The 14,147-nt window shown below is 41.0% G+C and overlaps 1 protein-coding gene across 1 annotated transcript in view; it reads left to right on the plus strand.

Annotated features, from left to right (window-relative positions):
* DYRK1A (dual specificity tyrosine phosphorylation regulated kinase 1A) overlaps positions 1-14,147 on the plus strand; it is a 75,200-nt gene that overhangs the window by 54,445 nt on the left and 6,608 nt on the right. The window contains 5 exon segments of the mRNA XM_053934602.1: positions 9,562-9,654; positions 10,612-10,623; positions 10,625-10,801; positions 11,458-11,605; positions 12,965-13,251. Coding sequence (XP_053790577.1) covers positions 9,562-9,654; positions 10,612-10,623; positions 10,625-10,801; positions 11,458-11,605; positions 12,965-13,251 — 717 coding nt within the window.

Consider the following 14,147-nt stretch of genomic DNA (forward strand, 5'->3'; position numbering starts at 1 on the left):
AGGGATGGGCACTGCAAAGCTCCCTGGGCAGCCCCTGCCAAGGCCTGAGCAGCCTTTCCATGGGGAAATTCCTGCTGCTGGCCAAGCTGAGCCTGCCCTGGCCCAGCCTCAGGCCATTTCCCCTTCTCCTGTCCCTGTTCCCCTTCTGTCAGAGCCACAAGGTCCCCCCTGAGCCTTCTTTTGTCCAATGTTTCTCTTCCAGAAAATCCTGGTTTTAATATTCAACAAAAGGAACTGGCTGTTGGAAAAGCCTTGATAGTTTGATCTTAATATATCCATAAAAACAGGAGGAGGAGAAAGGGGATTTCAGGCAGATTCAGGGAGTTTGATCCTTTAAGGTTGGATCATTTCCATGCAGTGGCTCCCATCCAGTCAGACAGACAAGGATTGGGTCTGGGAGCTTCAGTTTCCTGGAATTTCCTAACATCAGCAGCCTGGACCGTCGGGACAGCTTGGATGCCACAGCTTTCCACAGCCTAAAAGTAACTGTTTGGGTGCCCTAAAACCATCCTGCTTGGGTACCCTAAAATAATCTGCTAGGGTGCAGATATAAAAATAATAATCTGTTAGGGTGCCCTAAAAGCAACTTCTTTGGGTGCCCTAAGTTTTTTGGGTACCCTAAAAGTAACTCATTTAGGTACCCTAAAAATAACTTCTTTGGATGCCCTAAAACACACCATTTGGATGCCCTAAAACTAATTTCTTTGGGTGCCTTAAAATACCCCATTTGGATGCCTTAAAAGTAAACTGTTTGGGTGCCCTAAATCTTCTTTGGGTTCCCTAAAAGTAACTCATTTAGGTACTCTAAAAGTAGCTTCTTTGGGTCTCTAAAATATCCCATTTGGATGCCCTAAATGTAAACTGTTTGGCTGCCCTAAAACTTCTTTGGGTACTCTAAAAGTAACTAATTCAGGTACCCTAGAAGTAACTTCGTTGGGTGCCCTAAAAGCAAACTATTAGGGCCCCTTTTGGATGCCCTAAAAGTAAGCTGTTTGGGTGCCCTAAATCTTCTTTGGGTACCCTAAAAGTAACTCATTTAGGTACCCTAAAAGTAACTTCTTTGGATGCCCTAAAACACACCATTTGGATGCCCTAAAACTAAATTCTTTGGGTGCCTTAAAATACCCCATTTGGATGCCCTAAAAGTAAACTGTTTGGGTACCCGAAATCTTCTTTGGGTACCCTAAAAGTAACTAATTTAGGTACCCTAAAAATAACTTCTTTGGGTTCCCTAAAAGTAACTCATTTAGGTACTCTAAAAGTAGCTTCTTTGGGTCTCTAAAATATCCCATTTGGATGCCCTAAATGTAAACTGTTTGGCTGCCCTAAAACTTCTTTGGGTACTCTAAAAGTAACTAATTCAGGTACCCTAGAAGTAACTTCGTTGGGTGCCCTAAAAGCAAACTATTAGGGCCCCATTTGGATGCCCTAAAAGTAAACTGTTTGGGTGCCCTAAATCTTCTTTGGGTACCCTAAAAGTAACTCATTTAGGTACCCTAAAAGTAACTTCTTTGGATGCCCTAAAACACCCCATTTGGATGCCCTAAAACTAATTTCTTTGGGTGCCTTAAAATACTCCATTTGGATGCCCTAAAAGTAAACTGTTTGGGTACCCGAAATCTTCTTTGGGTACCCTAAAAGTAACTCATTTAGGTACCCTAAAAATAACTTCTTTGGGTGCCCTAAAACTTCTTTGGGTACCCTAAAAGTAACTCACTTAGGTACCTTAGATGTAGCATCTTTGGGTGCCCTAAATCTTTGGGTACCCTAAAAGTAACTCATTTAGGTACCCTAAAAATAACTTCTTTGGGTGCCCTAAAACTTCTTTGGGTACCCTAAAAGTAACTCACTTAGGTACCCTAGATGTAGCATCTTTGGGTGCCCTAAAACTTCTTTGGGTGCCCTAAAACACCCCATTTGGCTGCCCTAAAAGTAACTTCTTTGGATGCTCTAAAAGTAACTCATTCAGGTACCCTAAAAATAACTTCTTTGGGTCCCCAAAAGTCTCTTCTTTGGGTGCCCTAAAAAGAAACTTTAGGGTGCCCTAAAACACCCCATTTGGTGCCCCAGGGTGCAGGCAGAACTGGCTGCCAGGAGCTGGAGCCCCTTTGCTGCCGTTGTTCCCGGGGGCTGGAGCAGCCGGAGCCTTGGGAAAACCGGGATTTTCCCAGCTCGGGATTGCAGCGGAGCCTTTCCCGAGCTGCAGCCCCCCTCTGCTGGCCGCAGCTGCTGCTGCCGGGAAAGCTGCTCTCCAAAACCCATCCCTGAGCTCCACCGAGCACCTGAGGGTGCTCTCACGGCTGATTTGTGTGTCTTTGCTGCAGACTCACTCCTTTTTTTATGGAGTGTCTGCTTCAGCTTCCTGGAATGATTCTAATTCATTAGCAGAGAAAGGGAATGTGATTTTTTTTTATTTTATTCCTGCTTAGGTTTGGGGTTGTAGTGGCTTGGAGGCCATAGTTTGGTTTTTGGGGAATCGTTTACAGTTGCAGATTAAAGTTAGGGAACAATAATGACAATTTATATTCAAGTTGTATAAAATCTATGTTACATCAGATTATCAGGTTATTTTTGTGTCTTTGCTGCAGACTCACTCCTTTTTTTATGGAGTCTCATCTTCAGCTTCCTGGAATGATTTTAATTCATTAGCAGAGAAAGGGAATGTGAATTTATTTGATTTTATTCCTGCTTAGGTTTGGGGTTGTAGTGGCTTGCAGGCTGTAGTTTGGTTTTTTGGGGCATCTTTCACAGTTGCAGATTAAAGTTAGGGAACAATAATGACAATTTATATTCAAGTTGTATAAAATCTATGTTACATCAGATTATCAGGTTATTTTTGTGTCTTTGCTGCAGACTCACTCCTTTTTTTATGGAGTGTCTGCTTCAGCTTCCTGGAATGATTTTCATTCATAAGCAGAGAAAGGGAATGTGAATTTATTTGATTTTATTCCTGCTTAGTTTTGGGGTTGTAGTGGCTTGCAGGCCATAATTTGGTTTTTGGGAAACTTTCACAGTTGCAGATTAAAGTTAGGGAACAATAATGACAATTTATATTCAGATTCTATGTAATCTATGTATTTAGATTACATTAGATTATCAGGTTATTTGTGTGTCTTTGCTGCAGACTCACTTCTTTTCTTTATGGAGTCTCATCTTCAGCTTCCTGGAATGATTTTCATTCATTAGCAGAGAAAGGGAATGTGAATTATTGGTTTTATTCCTGCTTAGGTTTGGGGTTGTAGTGGCTTGCAGGCCATAGTTTGGTTTTTGGGGAATCATTTACAGTTGCAGATTAAAGTTAGGGTTATTAGGGAACAATAATGACAATTTATATTCAAGTTGTATAAAATCTATATATGTTACATCAGATTATCAGGTTATTTTTGTGTCTTTGCTGCAGACTCACTCCTTTTTTTATGGAGTGTCTGCTTCAGCTTCCTGGAATGATTTTCATTCATTAGCAGAGAAAGGGAATGTGAATTTATTTGATTTTATTCCTGCTTAGTTTTGGGGTTGTAGTGGCTTGCAGGCTGTAGTTTGGTTTTTGGGAAACTTTCACAGTTGCAGATTAAAGTTAGGGAACAATAATGACAATTTATATTCAGATTCTATGTAATCTATGTATTTAGATTACATTAGATTATCAGGATATTTGTGTGTCTTTGCTGCAGACTCACTCCTTTTTTTTATGGAGTCTCATCTTCAGCTTCCTGGAATGATTTTAATTCATTAGCAGAGAAAGGGAATGTGAATTTATTTGATTTTATTCCTGCTTAGGTTTGGGGTTGTAGTGGCTTGCAGGCTGTAGTTTGGTTTTTTGGGGCATCTTTCACAGTTGCAGATTAAAGGTTAGGGAACAATAATGACAATTTATATTCAAGTTGTATAAAATCTATATATGTTACATCAGATTATCAGGTTATTTTTGTGTCTTTGCTGCAGACTCACTCCTTTTTTTATGGAGTGTCTGCTTCAGCTTCCTGGAATGATTTTCATTCATTAGCAGAGAAAGGGAATGTGAATTTATTTGATTTTATTCCTGCTTAGGTTTGGGGTTGTAGTGGCTTGCAGGCTGTAGTTTGGTTTTTGGGAAACTTTCACAGTTGCAGATTAAAGTTAGGGAACTATAATGACAATTTATATTCAAATTCTATGTAATCTATGTATTTAGATTACATTAGATTATCAGGTTATTTGTGTGTCTTTGCTGCAGACTCACTCCTTTTTTTATGGAGTGTCTGCTTCAGCTTCCTGGAATGATTTTAATTCATAAGCAGAGAAAGGGAAGCCAGGTCTTGCATGTGAATTTCTTTGTTTCATTCCTGCTCTGTCCTGCTTGCATTTGGGCCTGTAGTGGCTTGCAAGCCATATTCTGGTATTTGGGGAATCATTCACAGTTGCAGATTAAAGGTTCGGGAACAATAATGACAATTTATATTCAGATTATATAAATGATCTGTATTTATATTAAATGTAAATAATATAAATACATATAAGTTGCTCTTAAAGGATTATTTACATAATTTTCTCTTGCACTTATTGCTTTCTGGCTCTGGTCCCCAAACCCATCACTGACAAGGATCAAAGAATTCTAGGAAGATACTCCAAGACCAGGCAGATTGTTTTGTTTTTCACTTATTTATGAGGTCTTAAATTACAGTTAAAAACTCCCAGCTCTGTCTTTTTGCATTTTTTTCCCTTCAGGAGTTATTTTTTAAGGCTTTTATTTCTCAAATAGTGCTGGCAGGAGGGGTCCTGCTCTTGGCTGTGGCTGCTGAGTGCTTCAGTTTCAGGGAAGTGTGGGAGCACATGTTCCAGGGAGAACAGAAAAGTTGGGATCTCTGGGATTTTTCTCCTGCAGTGGTAATAAATTAATATTTCTCTGTGCAGTTTTAACTGCTTCCATCTTGTGAGTTCAGTGCAGCCTGATGGGAATAAAAGAGCTTAAAAGTTGTCACAACTTCAAAGTTTTTTTTGCTGCTCTGTTTATCTCCATCATGGATGCTCAGATTGCCTGAAACTCTCTTCATTTAATTACAAAATTATTAGAAAATCGATTTACCTGATAAAGGAATTGAGATGAGATTTTGGTAACAAATGATAACAAATTCCAGCAGTTCAGCTTTCATGAAATACCTGGCATGGGAAGGTCAGGCTGACTGTTAAACACCTTTCTAGATCTGTTTATCTAACATACTTTGCATGATTTATATATATTTATAGATACAGATATATAGATATAATTTTTATCTATTATTATATAAAAATAATTATCTGCATAATTTGAGGTTTTACTGACCAGATCTTGGCCAGATATTTTATTGACCACATCAAGATTATTACCAAGTTCATGTTGTAGCAGCAATTTAAAATTCCTAATTCAGATACTGCCACTACCTGTTCAACATTATTGTCAGTGATGGTTTAACTTCAGCAGTCTCTGTCATCAGTGTGGCCTTGCAGGTCAGTTAAACAATTACACTTGGAATTCTTGCTAAAAGTTGCCCTGACACAATGAAATCTTCATTATTTATTCTGTTTGTGAAGTGGAACGTGTGCTATACACAAGCTGAATTGATCTTTTTTTTTTCCTTTCTTCTTTTAATGAATGTGGATGGTGGTGGATCTTTCTATTTGTAAAAAGAATCTGAATTAAAGCAGCCCATAAACGGCTCAGGAGTCTCCATAATCAAAATAAAAATATTTTAAAAAGGAACAATGCCATCTGTTTGGACAAAAAAAGAAAATGAAGAGAGAAATTTGTTTTGTGTTCCATCCCCAAAGGCTGGGAGCACAAACAGCACACCTGAGTTAAAAGTCACACTTCCCATTAAATGTTCTTTGTCACCAATGTGTTGAGGACACATAAATGGGACCTTTTTTGTGGGTATTTCATTATTATTTAATTACAATTTAAAGTAGTTTCTTGTCTCTCAGACCTGAGATGCAGCATCTCATTGATTTGTGGTTTTAGGGAGATCTGGGCTTGCAGTGTTGCTGTCTGGCCACCAGATAGAGACTGAAGCTTGTGAAATGGGAGTTCTCCTTTTTCCTTTTCCTTTTTCCTTTTCCTTTTCCTTTTCCTTTTCCTTTTCCTTTTCCTTTTCCTTTTCCTTTTCCTTTTCCTTTTCCTTTTCCTTTTCCTTTTCCTTTTCCTTTTCCTTTTCCTTTTCCTTTTCCTTTTCCTTTTCCTTTCCTTTTCCTTTTCCTTTTCCTTTTCCTTTTCCTTTTCCTTTTCCTTCTCCTTCTCCTTCTCCTTCTCCTTCTCCTTCTCCTCCTTCTCCTTTTCCTTCTCCTTCTCCTTTTTTTCTTTTTCCTTTTCCCCTTTTCCTTTTTCCTTTTCCTCCCCTTTTCCTTTTCCTTTCCTCCCCTTTTCCCCTTTCCCCCCATATTTTCTTTTCCCCTTTCTTTGGTGGTTGAGCATTCCGCGAATCCAAGTCAGAAATCAGAGTAACCCCAACAATAAAGGATTGGACAGTGTTGTTGTATAAAACACAAAATTACTTCATTCCATGGTCTGACATCATCAGGAAGAAAGAATCTCTCTTGGAAAAAGAAGGGAATATTACAAATTCCACACTATAAAAGTGTGAGGAAAAAAAATTAAACCCAAAACTTTATGAACCATGGGGAGCAGAATAGAACCTGTGGAAAAGTTCATAGAGGTTCAGGAGTGTGCTCAGAAATGTGTGAATGTCAAAATGCACAATTGGTAAAGAAGGGAGTGGCTGCTGTAGCCTGCAGAATTTAAATTACTGACAGTTTTTGGATGGTGATAATTCAGATAATTTTTTTTTCTACCATGCTGTTTATTTCAGAGTGGAAATAAGATCTTTATTTTTGAAGTAAGCAAGCAAATTTGACTTATAAATTAGAAAATAAACATCAAGACTTGTCATACAAACTCCATCTCCAAATTAGAGCAATTTTTTGTGGGAATAGTTGGTCTAACTATGAAATCCTTCCAGATTGAGACTTTTCCCTCAAAAATCAAGTCCCTGTGCTGCTCAGAGGCTGGGCCCTGCCAGTATTCCTGATATTCCTCTGCCACATCCTGGTTTCTTTCACCAGCAAAACCCACCAGTGTTCCCATATTCCCATACCCTCTCTCAGTCAGAATTAAGGAATTTGAAGGAAATATTTGGATTTGAAGATGCTTTTAACAGTGACAGCTGGATCAGGACTTGCTGCTGCTCAGTGCTGTGGGAGAGAACCTAAAGATCCCCTTTAGGTGGGGTTTATTGCATGGGCCACATTTGTTTGCCAGATGAAAGGAAGAAACAAAAATGTTTTGTAAATGTCTGATGGTTTGTTTAGGAAACTTTCAGACAGTTCCCTGGTGTTTACAAAGTGCTTGTACTTGTAATAAAATAAAATTAATGTTTTTTCCCCCTGCCCACACAGGAGGAGAATGGGAGTTTGGCTTTCTAGGGTGGTCCCTCAGGTACCTCAGTGCATGTCCAGTTTCAGAAGCACAAACCCTCTATAATTTCTTTCTATGAGAACTTTTTTGGGTCAATTTGATGTGATTCTTCTTATTTTGTCATTGAGAGGAAGAAAAGAAAGAGTTGTTCATGCAGCAACCATTTATAAGTATTAAGTTATCCTGTAAAAAATAGAAGGGCAGGTAGACTTGGCAATGGCAAACTCTCTTCAGTCACAGAAGGTGACTTCTGCTTTTTCAAGTTTATATCACTGATACGAATTCCAGGATCATTTAGGTTGGGAAAGGTCTCCAAGATGAATCCAAGCTGTGCCTTGTCCCCACCTTGTCCCTACCCCAGAGCTCTGAGTGCCACCTCCAGGCCTTCCTTAGACACCTCCATTTAATAACTCATTTATTAGTTCAATAATTCTGATGGAGAACATACACACAACAAGCTTTTCTCCAGTGGAATTGCTTAAACTCACCCTGAGCTTTTCTGTCCTGCACCTGGAGGGGACCAACCCCAGGCAGCAGCCCAGGCTGGGGTGAGCTGCTGGGGAAGGACCTGGGGACACCGAGCTGTCCCTGGGCCAGCAGAGTGTCCTGGGGTGCATCGGGATGGGCACTGCAGGGTGTGACATTGGGGTGACCCTGCCCCTGTGCCCAGCCCTGGAGGCACCTCTGGGTGCTGTGTCCAGCTCTGGCTCCTCAGCACAGCAGGGACAGGAGCTCCTGGAGCTGAGCAAGGGCCTGGAGCATCTCCGTGCCCAGGAAAGGCTGAGGGAGCTGGGGCTGCTCAGCCTGGAGAGGAGCCCCAGTGAGAGGGGCCTCAGCCCTGGCTGTCCCTGGCTGTCCCTGTGTGTCCCTGTGTGTCCCAGTCTGTCCCAGTCTGTCCCAGAGTGTCCCTGTCTGTCCCAGTCTGTCCCAGTCTGTCCCAGTCTGTCCCAGAGTGTCCCTGTCTGTCCCAGAGTGTCCCAGTCTGTCCCAGTCTGTCCCAGTCTGTCCCAGAGTGTCCCTGGCTGTCCCTGTGTATCCCAGTCTGTCCCAGTCTGTCCCAGTCTCTCCCTGGCTGTCCCAGAGTGTCCCTGTCTGTCCCAGTCTGTCCCAGTCTGTCCCTGGCTGTCCCAGAGTGTCCCTGTCTGTCCCAGAGTGTCCCAGTCTGTCCCAGTCTGTCCCAGAGTGTCCCTGGCTGTCCCTGTGTATCCCAGTCTGTCCCAGTCTGTCCCAGTCTGTCCCAGAGTGTCCCTGTGTGTCCCTGTGTGTCCCTGTGTGTCCCTGTGTGTCCCAGTCTGTCCCAGTCTGTCCCAGTCTGTCCCTGTCTGTCTGTCCCAGTCTGTCCCTGTGTGCAGGAGGGCAGAGCAGCCCCAGGCTCTGCTCCAGGCCCAGCAATGGCCCCAGAGCCACGGGCAGGGGCTGAGCCCAGCAATTCCCTGCACAGGAGGCACAACTTCTGCCCTGGGCAGTGCCCAGCCCTGAGCAGAGCCCAGAGAGGCTCTGGGCTCTCCTCCCTGGGATATTCCAGAGCCATCTGTGCTCTGGGATGGAGAGAGGAGCAGGCTGAGGGATCAGCCACTCTCCAGAGTCCCCATAAAGCTCCAGCTGGGTGGGACAGAATTCCCAGAGCTTGCCCAGCAGTGCTGGACACAGCTTTTGGAGGTGGTTTGTCTCTTGGTAGCCCTGGAGTTTGGTTTTATTTGGAATTTAATGCAGTTGAATGTGGTGAGCTGGCCCAGTTCTCCAGCAGTTTGTGTGAACTTCCAAAGGAACTTGCTGTGAAGTTCCTTTGGAGCTGTGCCTTAAATATGGTGACAGTTCATGTGTCAGTCCTGAGGGGTGATGGAGGAGAGTCTTTGTTGTCAGAGGAGATTTGGATTAAATCTGTTGGGTGTAGTGGCAGGAGAGGTAGGAATCTTGGAATTTACTCTGGTTTGAAAAATTCTTAATACATTAAAAATTCTTAATATACTAAAAAATAGCTAAGAAGGGGGTGTGGGAATTTTTTTACTGTCAGTTAAAAAAAACAAAAGTGTCACATTTAAATAACTCATTTCTGTGAGGAATTTCACAATTTGATGTAGTAACTATACCATTAAATTCCTATTTCTGTTCTAATTTCTGTCATATTCCCATTCCAGAGGCGGATGCCCCAAACTTTTCGTGATCCAGCCACTGCTCCACTGAGGAAACTCTCCGTAGATTTGATCAAAACATACAAGCATATTAATGAGGTAATGGCTGCAGCTGGCTTCAGTGTGCTCTGATGTTTGTTACAATACAAGATTTAAATGGATTTTCTATGAATAATCTCATCAAGAGATCCAAAAATTCGAGTTTTCTCTCAGTTGTTCACATCCTGTTGGAGGTCATGGCGGTCGTGGTCCTGTTTCTGTCCAGCACACAGGAAATCTTTTATCCTGGGATTTGTTTTCTGTTGTTTTATAAACAAATGTTGAGCTTGCAGGACGAGGAGACACGAGTGGCACAAGCACATGTTGAGCTCAATAAAACTTTATTAATGTTTCTAAGAGCTTATAAGGAAAATGCTGAATTGTTTTCCCTTAATTATTGAATTAAATATTATAGACAAATGGAAAATACAAAGTTGTTCAGGTTAATACAGGCACGCATCAGTTAGTTTCAAACTTTGACAATTAAAGGGAATGTGAAGGGATTTTTATGGTGATTAATGACTTCCTTGGAAGTCTTCCCCAGTCTTGTGGGAACATCAAGTGGTAATTCTTGTTTCCATGCTAGTTAGCATTTTGAATTTTACTGTGTGCACAGTGTGCTGGGGTGTTCCTGTTCCTTTGGCACCTGTGAACTCCAGAGATCAGTGTCACTACGTTAATTGGTGTTATTATTATAATTTATTAGTGTTAGCACATTGATCAGAGTTACTACAATTATTTACTAGTGTTAGCACATTGATCAGAGTTATTGCTATTACTTATCAGTGTTAGTACATTTATTCAGCTCTGCTTTCCCAGTTCTTCAATTATTCAAGACTTTCCTTCGGAATAATGACCTGACTTCAAACACAGCAATAGGAGGAGAGGATTGCTTGGTTTTCCACTTGTAGAAGTTGCACTTTCAAACCACGGGACGCTGAATAAAAGTTGGTTTTCCTCTTTCTTGAGCTGCTGTTCTAAGCAGGGCTCTTAAGGAAGCTCCTTTTCCCCTCCCAGGTTTACTATGCAAAAAAAAAAACGGCGGCATCAGCAGGGCCAGGGAGATGATTCCAGTCACAAAAAGGAGAGGAAAGTTTACAATGATGGTTATGACGATGACAACTACGACTACATCGTGAAAAATGGGGAGAAGTGGATGGACCGCTATGAAATCGACTCTTTAATAGGCAAAGGATCCTTTGGACAGGTAATGGCTCGTTAGGTGTTCATATCCTTTCTGTGGATCACAGCTGTGTTTCATTTGAAGTGCTCTTGTTGCTTTGTTTTGAAATTAAAACTGTTTTTTCTCACTCCTGTTCCCCTGAGTGCCTGTTCAGACACTCATATCTTATGCTATTACATGTTATTATAGAAAATATTTGAATATATTTCAGTGTCTGTAGCATTTTACAACGAGAAATCCTCCACCTTTTGCCATCTGTTAACATTTTTAACTTGAGTTTGGTTTTGGTTTGATTCAGGTTTTTAGTTTGAGTGAGGATTTTAGTTTGAATTGGGTTTTTAACTTAATAGTTAGTACTGGATCTTACCTCCTATAAATGTCATTAGCAGCATTTGTTGGTTGCAGCTTTAGCCAAGGCTGGAAGGAAGATGGAGCTTTTATTTTGTTGGTTTTAGTTTTTCTCAGATTTACCAGTCCTTTTACAGTGTTGGTTTAGATAATTTCATTTGCATATAAAATGACATCACTGCAATAAACATCACCAAATGAGTTGTAGCTTGATTGTATCATCAGAAGAAATAGAACTAAAAAGGAGAATTCTGAATTCAAAAAGGTGAACAAGGGAGTTTGGGCGGGGTTTGAAAATTGGATTTTCCTGATGGATTTGGCTTCTCTTGCAGGTTGTGAAGGCTTATGACCGAGTGGAGCAGGAGTGGGTGGCCATCAAAATCATCAAAAACAAGAAGGCTTTCCTAAACCAGGCCCAGATTGAAGTGAGACTGCTCGAGCTGATGAACAAACATGACACTGAGATGAAGTACTACATAGGTATTGAATGAATTGCTCCTCATTTCTGTTGTATTATGAACGGTTTAGATCTTGCTCTAGAGCTTAGGCTGCTTTCAGCTGATTGCCAAATCTATTCTGGAATATTTGTGATGATATTTGGTGGTTCCTGCCAAGCTGGTGGGTCCAGTGAGCTCAGGAAGCGTGGGGAGGAGTTGGAATCAAGTGTAGGAAGCCCAGCAGGACATGGAATGGTGGGAGGAGAATTCCAAAGGTGAGAGAACAGGAATTTGGAGACGGATGTGTGGCAGGAAATGGCATCAGGGTGGGAGCAAAATGTGCCCTCTCAGGTGAGTTGTAAAGGACACCGGAGTCACTGCTGTGGGACAATGGAGAAAACAAATCCATGGACACCAAGCTGACCAAAAATCCACCTTAATTAAAAGTCTGAATTCTCATGGTGCTCATATTCAAGATTTTATTGTGCCAGGAAGGAGAGCGTGTTGCTTTTTCTCTGAAATGTTTTTCCTATTTCAATTTTCTTGTGGCAGTTGAAGGTTTGACAATGGCAAACCCTGCTGGCCTCTGAACAGAGGAATGTGATGAATATTTCACTTATTTAATGAAAACAAAAAAAGGCTTGGATTGGTTCCTTTCATCAACTGAGATTGTGCCTGAAGGAAATGAATACAATTCCTTGGGGATATTGATCAGTTTTATTTATTGATCAGCTTATAAATTGCAGCTATTTCGTTGTGTATTTTAAATTATTCTCACAATTAAACATTTCCTCTCTACACATAAGGGAATGATAACTTACTTTGATAATATATCCCTTCACAAGTTTTGGTTAATTCAGCTTTATTGAGGTGCACCTGAGGATGTGAAAATGTCCTCTTGTCCTCCAAACATGGCAGAAATATTTTGTAAGTAACACAGAACCAGGCAAAACCTGATGTTCTTATTTTACTCAGCACTCAGCTCCCTACACCTTGATTAAAGCATTTAAAAGATTTCACAAATTTTTGCACCCCAGGATGTGTAAAATGTCCCTCTGTACCCCAGGCATGGCAGAAATATTTTGTAAATAATACAGAACCAGGAAAAAACCCAATGCTCTTATTTTACTCGGTGCTCAGCTTCCTACACATGGATGAAAGCATTTAAAAGATTTCACAAGATTTTCCAGTTTTACTGTGGTGCACCTGAGGATGTGAAAATGTCTTCCTGTCCTCCAAGCGTGGTAGAAATATTTTGTAAACACCACAGAACCAGGGAAGAAAAAGTTATTTAAATTAAGTTTAAAAGTTATTTTATTGACGCTCCTCCTTCCTACGTGCTGTGTTGTAATTAACCCATCATTCTCAGTGTGCATTAATGACATTTCCCCCTTGTCCCCAGTGCATTTGAAGCGTCACTTCATGTTCAGGAACCACCTGTGCTTGGTGTTTGAGATGCTGTCCTACAACCTGTACGACCTGCTGAGGAACACCAACTTCCGCGGCGTGTCCCTCAACCTGACGCGCAAGTTCGCGCAGCAGATGTGCACGGCCCTGCTCTTCCTGGCCACCCCCGAGCTCAGCATCATTCACTGTGACCTAAAACCAGAGAACATCCTGCTCTGCAACCCCAAAAGGAGCGCCATCAAGATCGTGGATTTTGGCAGTTCGTGTCAGCTCGGGCAGAGGGTGAGTTTGGGGGGGGAAATCGGCGAATTTCCTGCTGAAAAATGCAGGATTTTTAGGTTATAATACTCATCTAGCTCACTGAAACTTCATTCATGATGGTTTTAAAATAATAACTCGATTTTAAATAGAGATCCACAGTCCACAAGAGCTTTAAATATGAGTGTCAGAATCCCAGAATTGTCAGGGTGGAAAAGATCTTTAAGATCAAGTCCAGCCATGAAGCAGCAGCACCACATTCACCACTAAACCCAGTCCAGAAGTGTCACATCCACACCTTATTTTGAACAATTTGGCAATCTTCCAATTCCTTTAGTGCCCCAGTAGATAAAAATCCACCATATGATAAATTTTCCATGTTTTTTTCTTTCTCCTTGGCTGTGTTTTTTGTGCTATCAGTGGAGAATGCACCAGCAATTGGTTGTAGAAATCTGCAGTGCTAATAAATAAAACAAAAAACTAAGTAAAAATTAATTTTATTATTATCTTATTCCATCTATATTCCTCTTTCCATGAACATTCCTTCAGCAATGCCCCCTGTTTATGATTAGTCACACTGCAGATTGGATCTGTAGGAAAAGAATTCAGGAATTCATGGACTAACTTCACCAAAAGTGCCCCAATTGTCTCTTGAGGAGCTGGCACTGGCCAGTAGCACCCCATTCCTTTTTCCCAGGATAAATTTAGGAAGAGTGGATCAGAATATGGAATATTGCATTGAAAGCAGCAATAAGACAGAGATTTAGATTAAGAAAAGAACTTTTTGCTATAAACTAAAAGGAAGGGCTGAAGGAAGACACCAGGAGGTGAAGTGACATCTGAATTATTTCTCCAAATCCATTATTTATCAATAGTAAGATAATTTTGAAATGTTAAGAATCACAATTACAAAAACATGA

Source organism: Vidua chalybeata, chromosome 2, assembly GCF_026979565.1.
Source record: "Vidua chalybeata isolate OUT-0048 chromosome 2, bVidCha1 merged haplotype, whole genome shotgun sequence".
In the NCBI taxonomy this organism is placed as follows: Eukaryota; Metazoa; Chordata; class Aves; order Passeriformes; family Viduidae; genus Vidua; species Vidua chalybeata.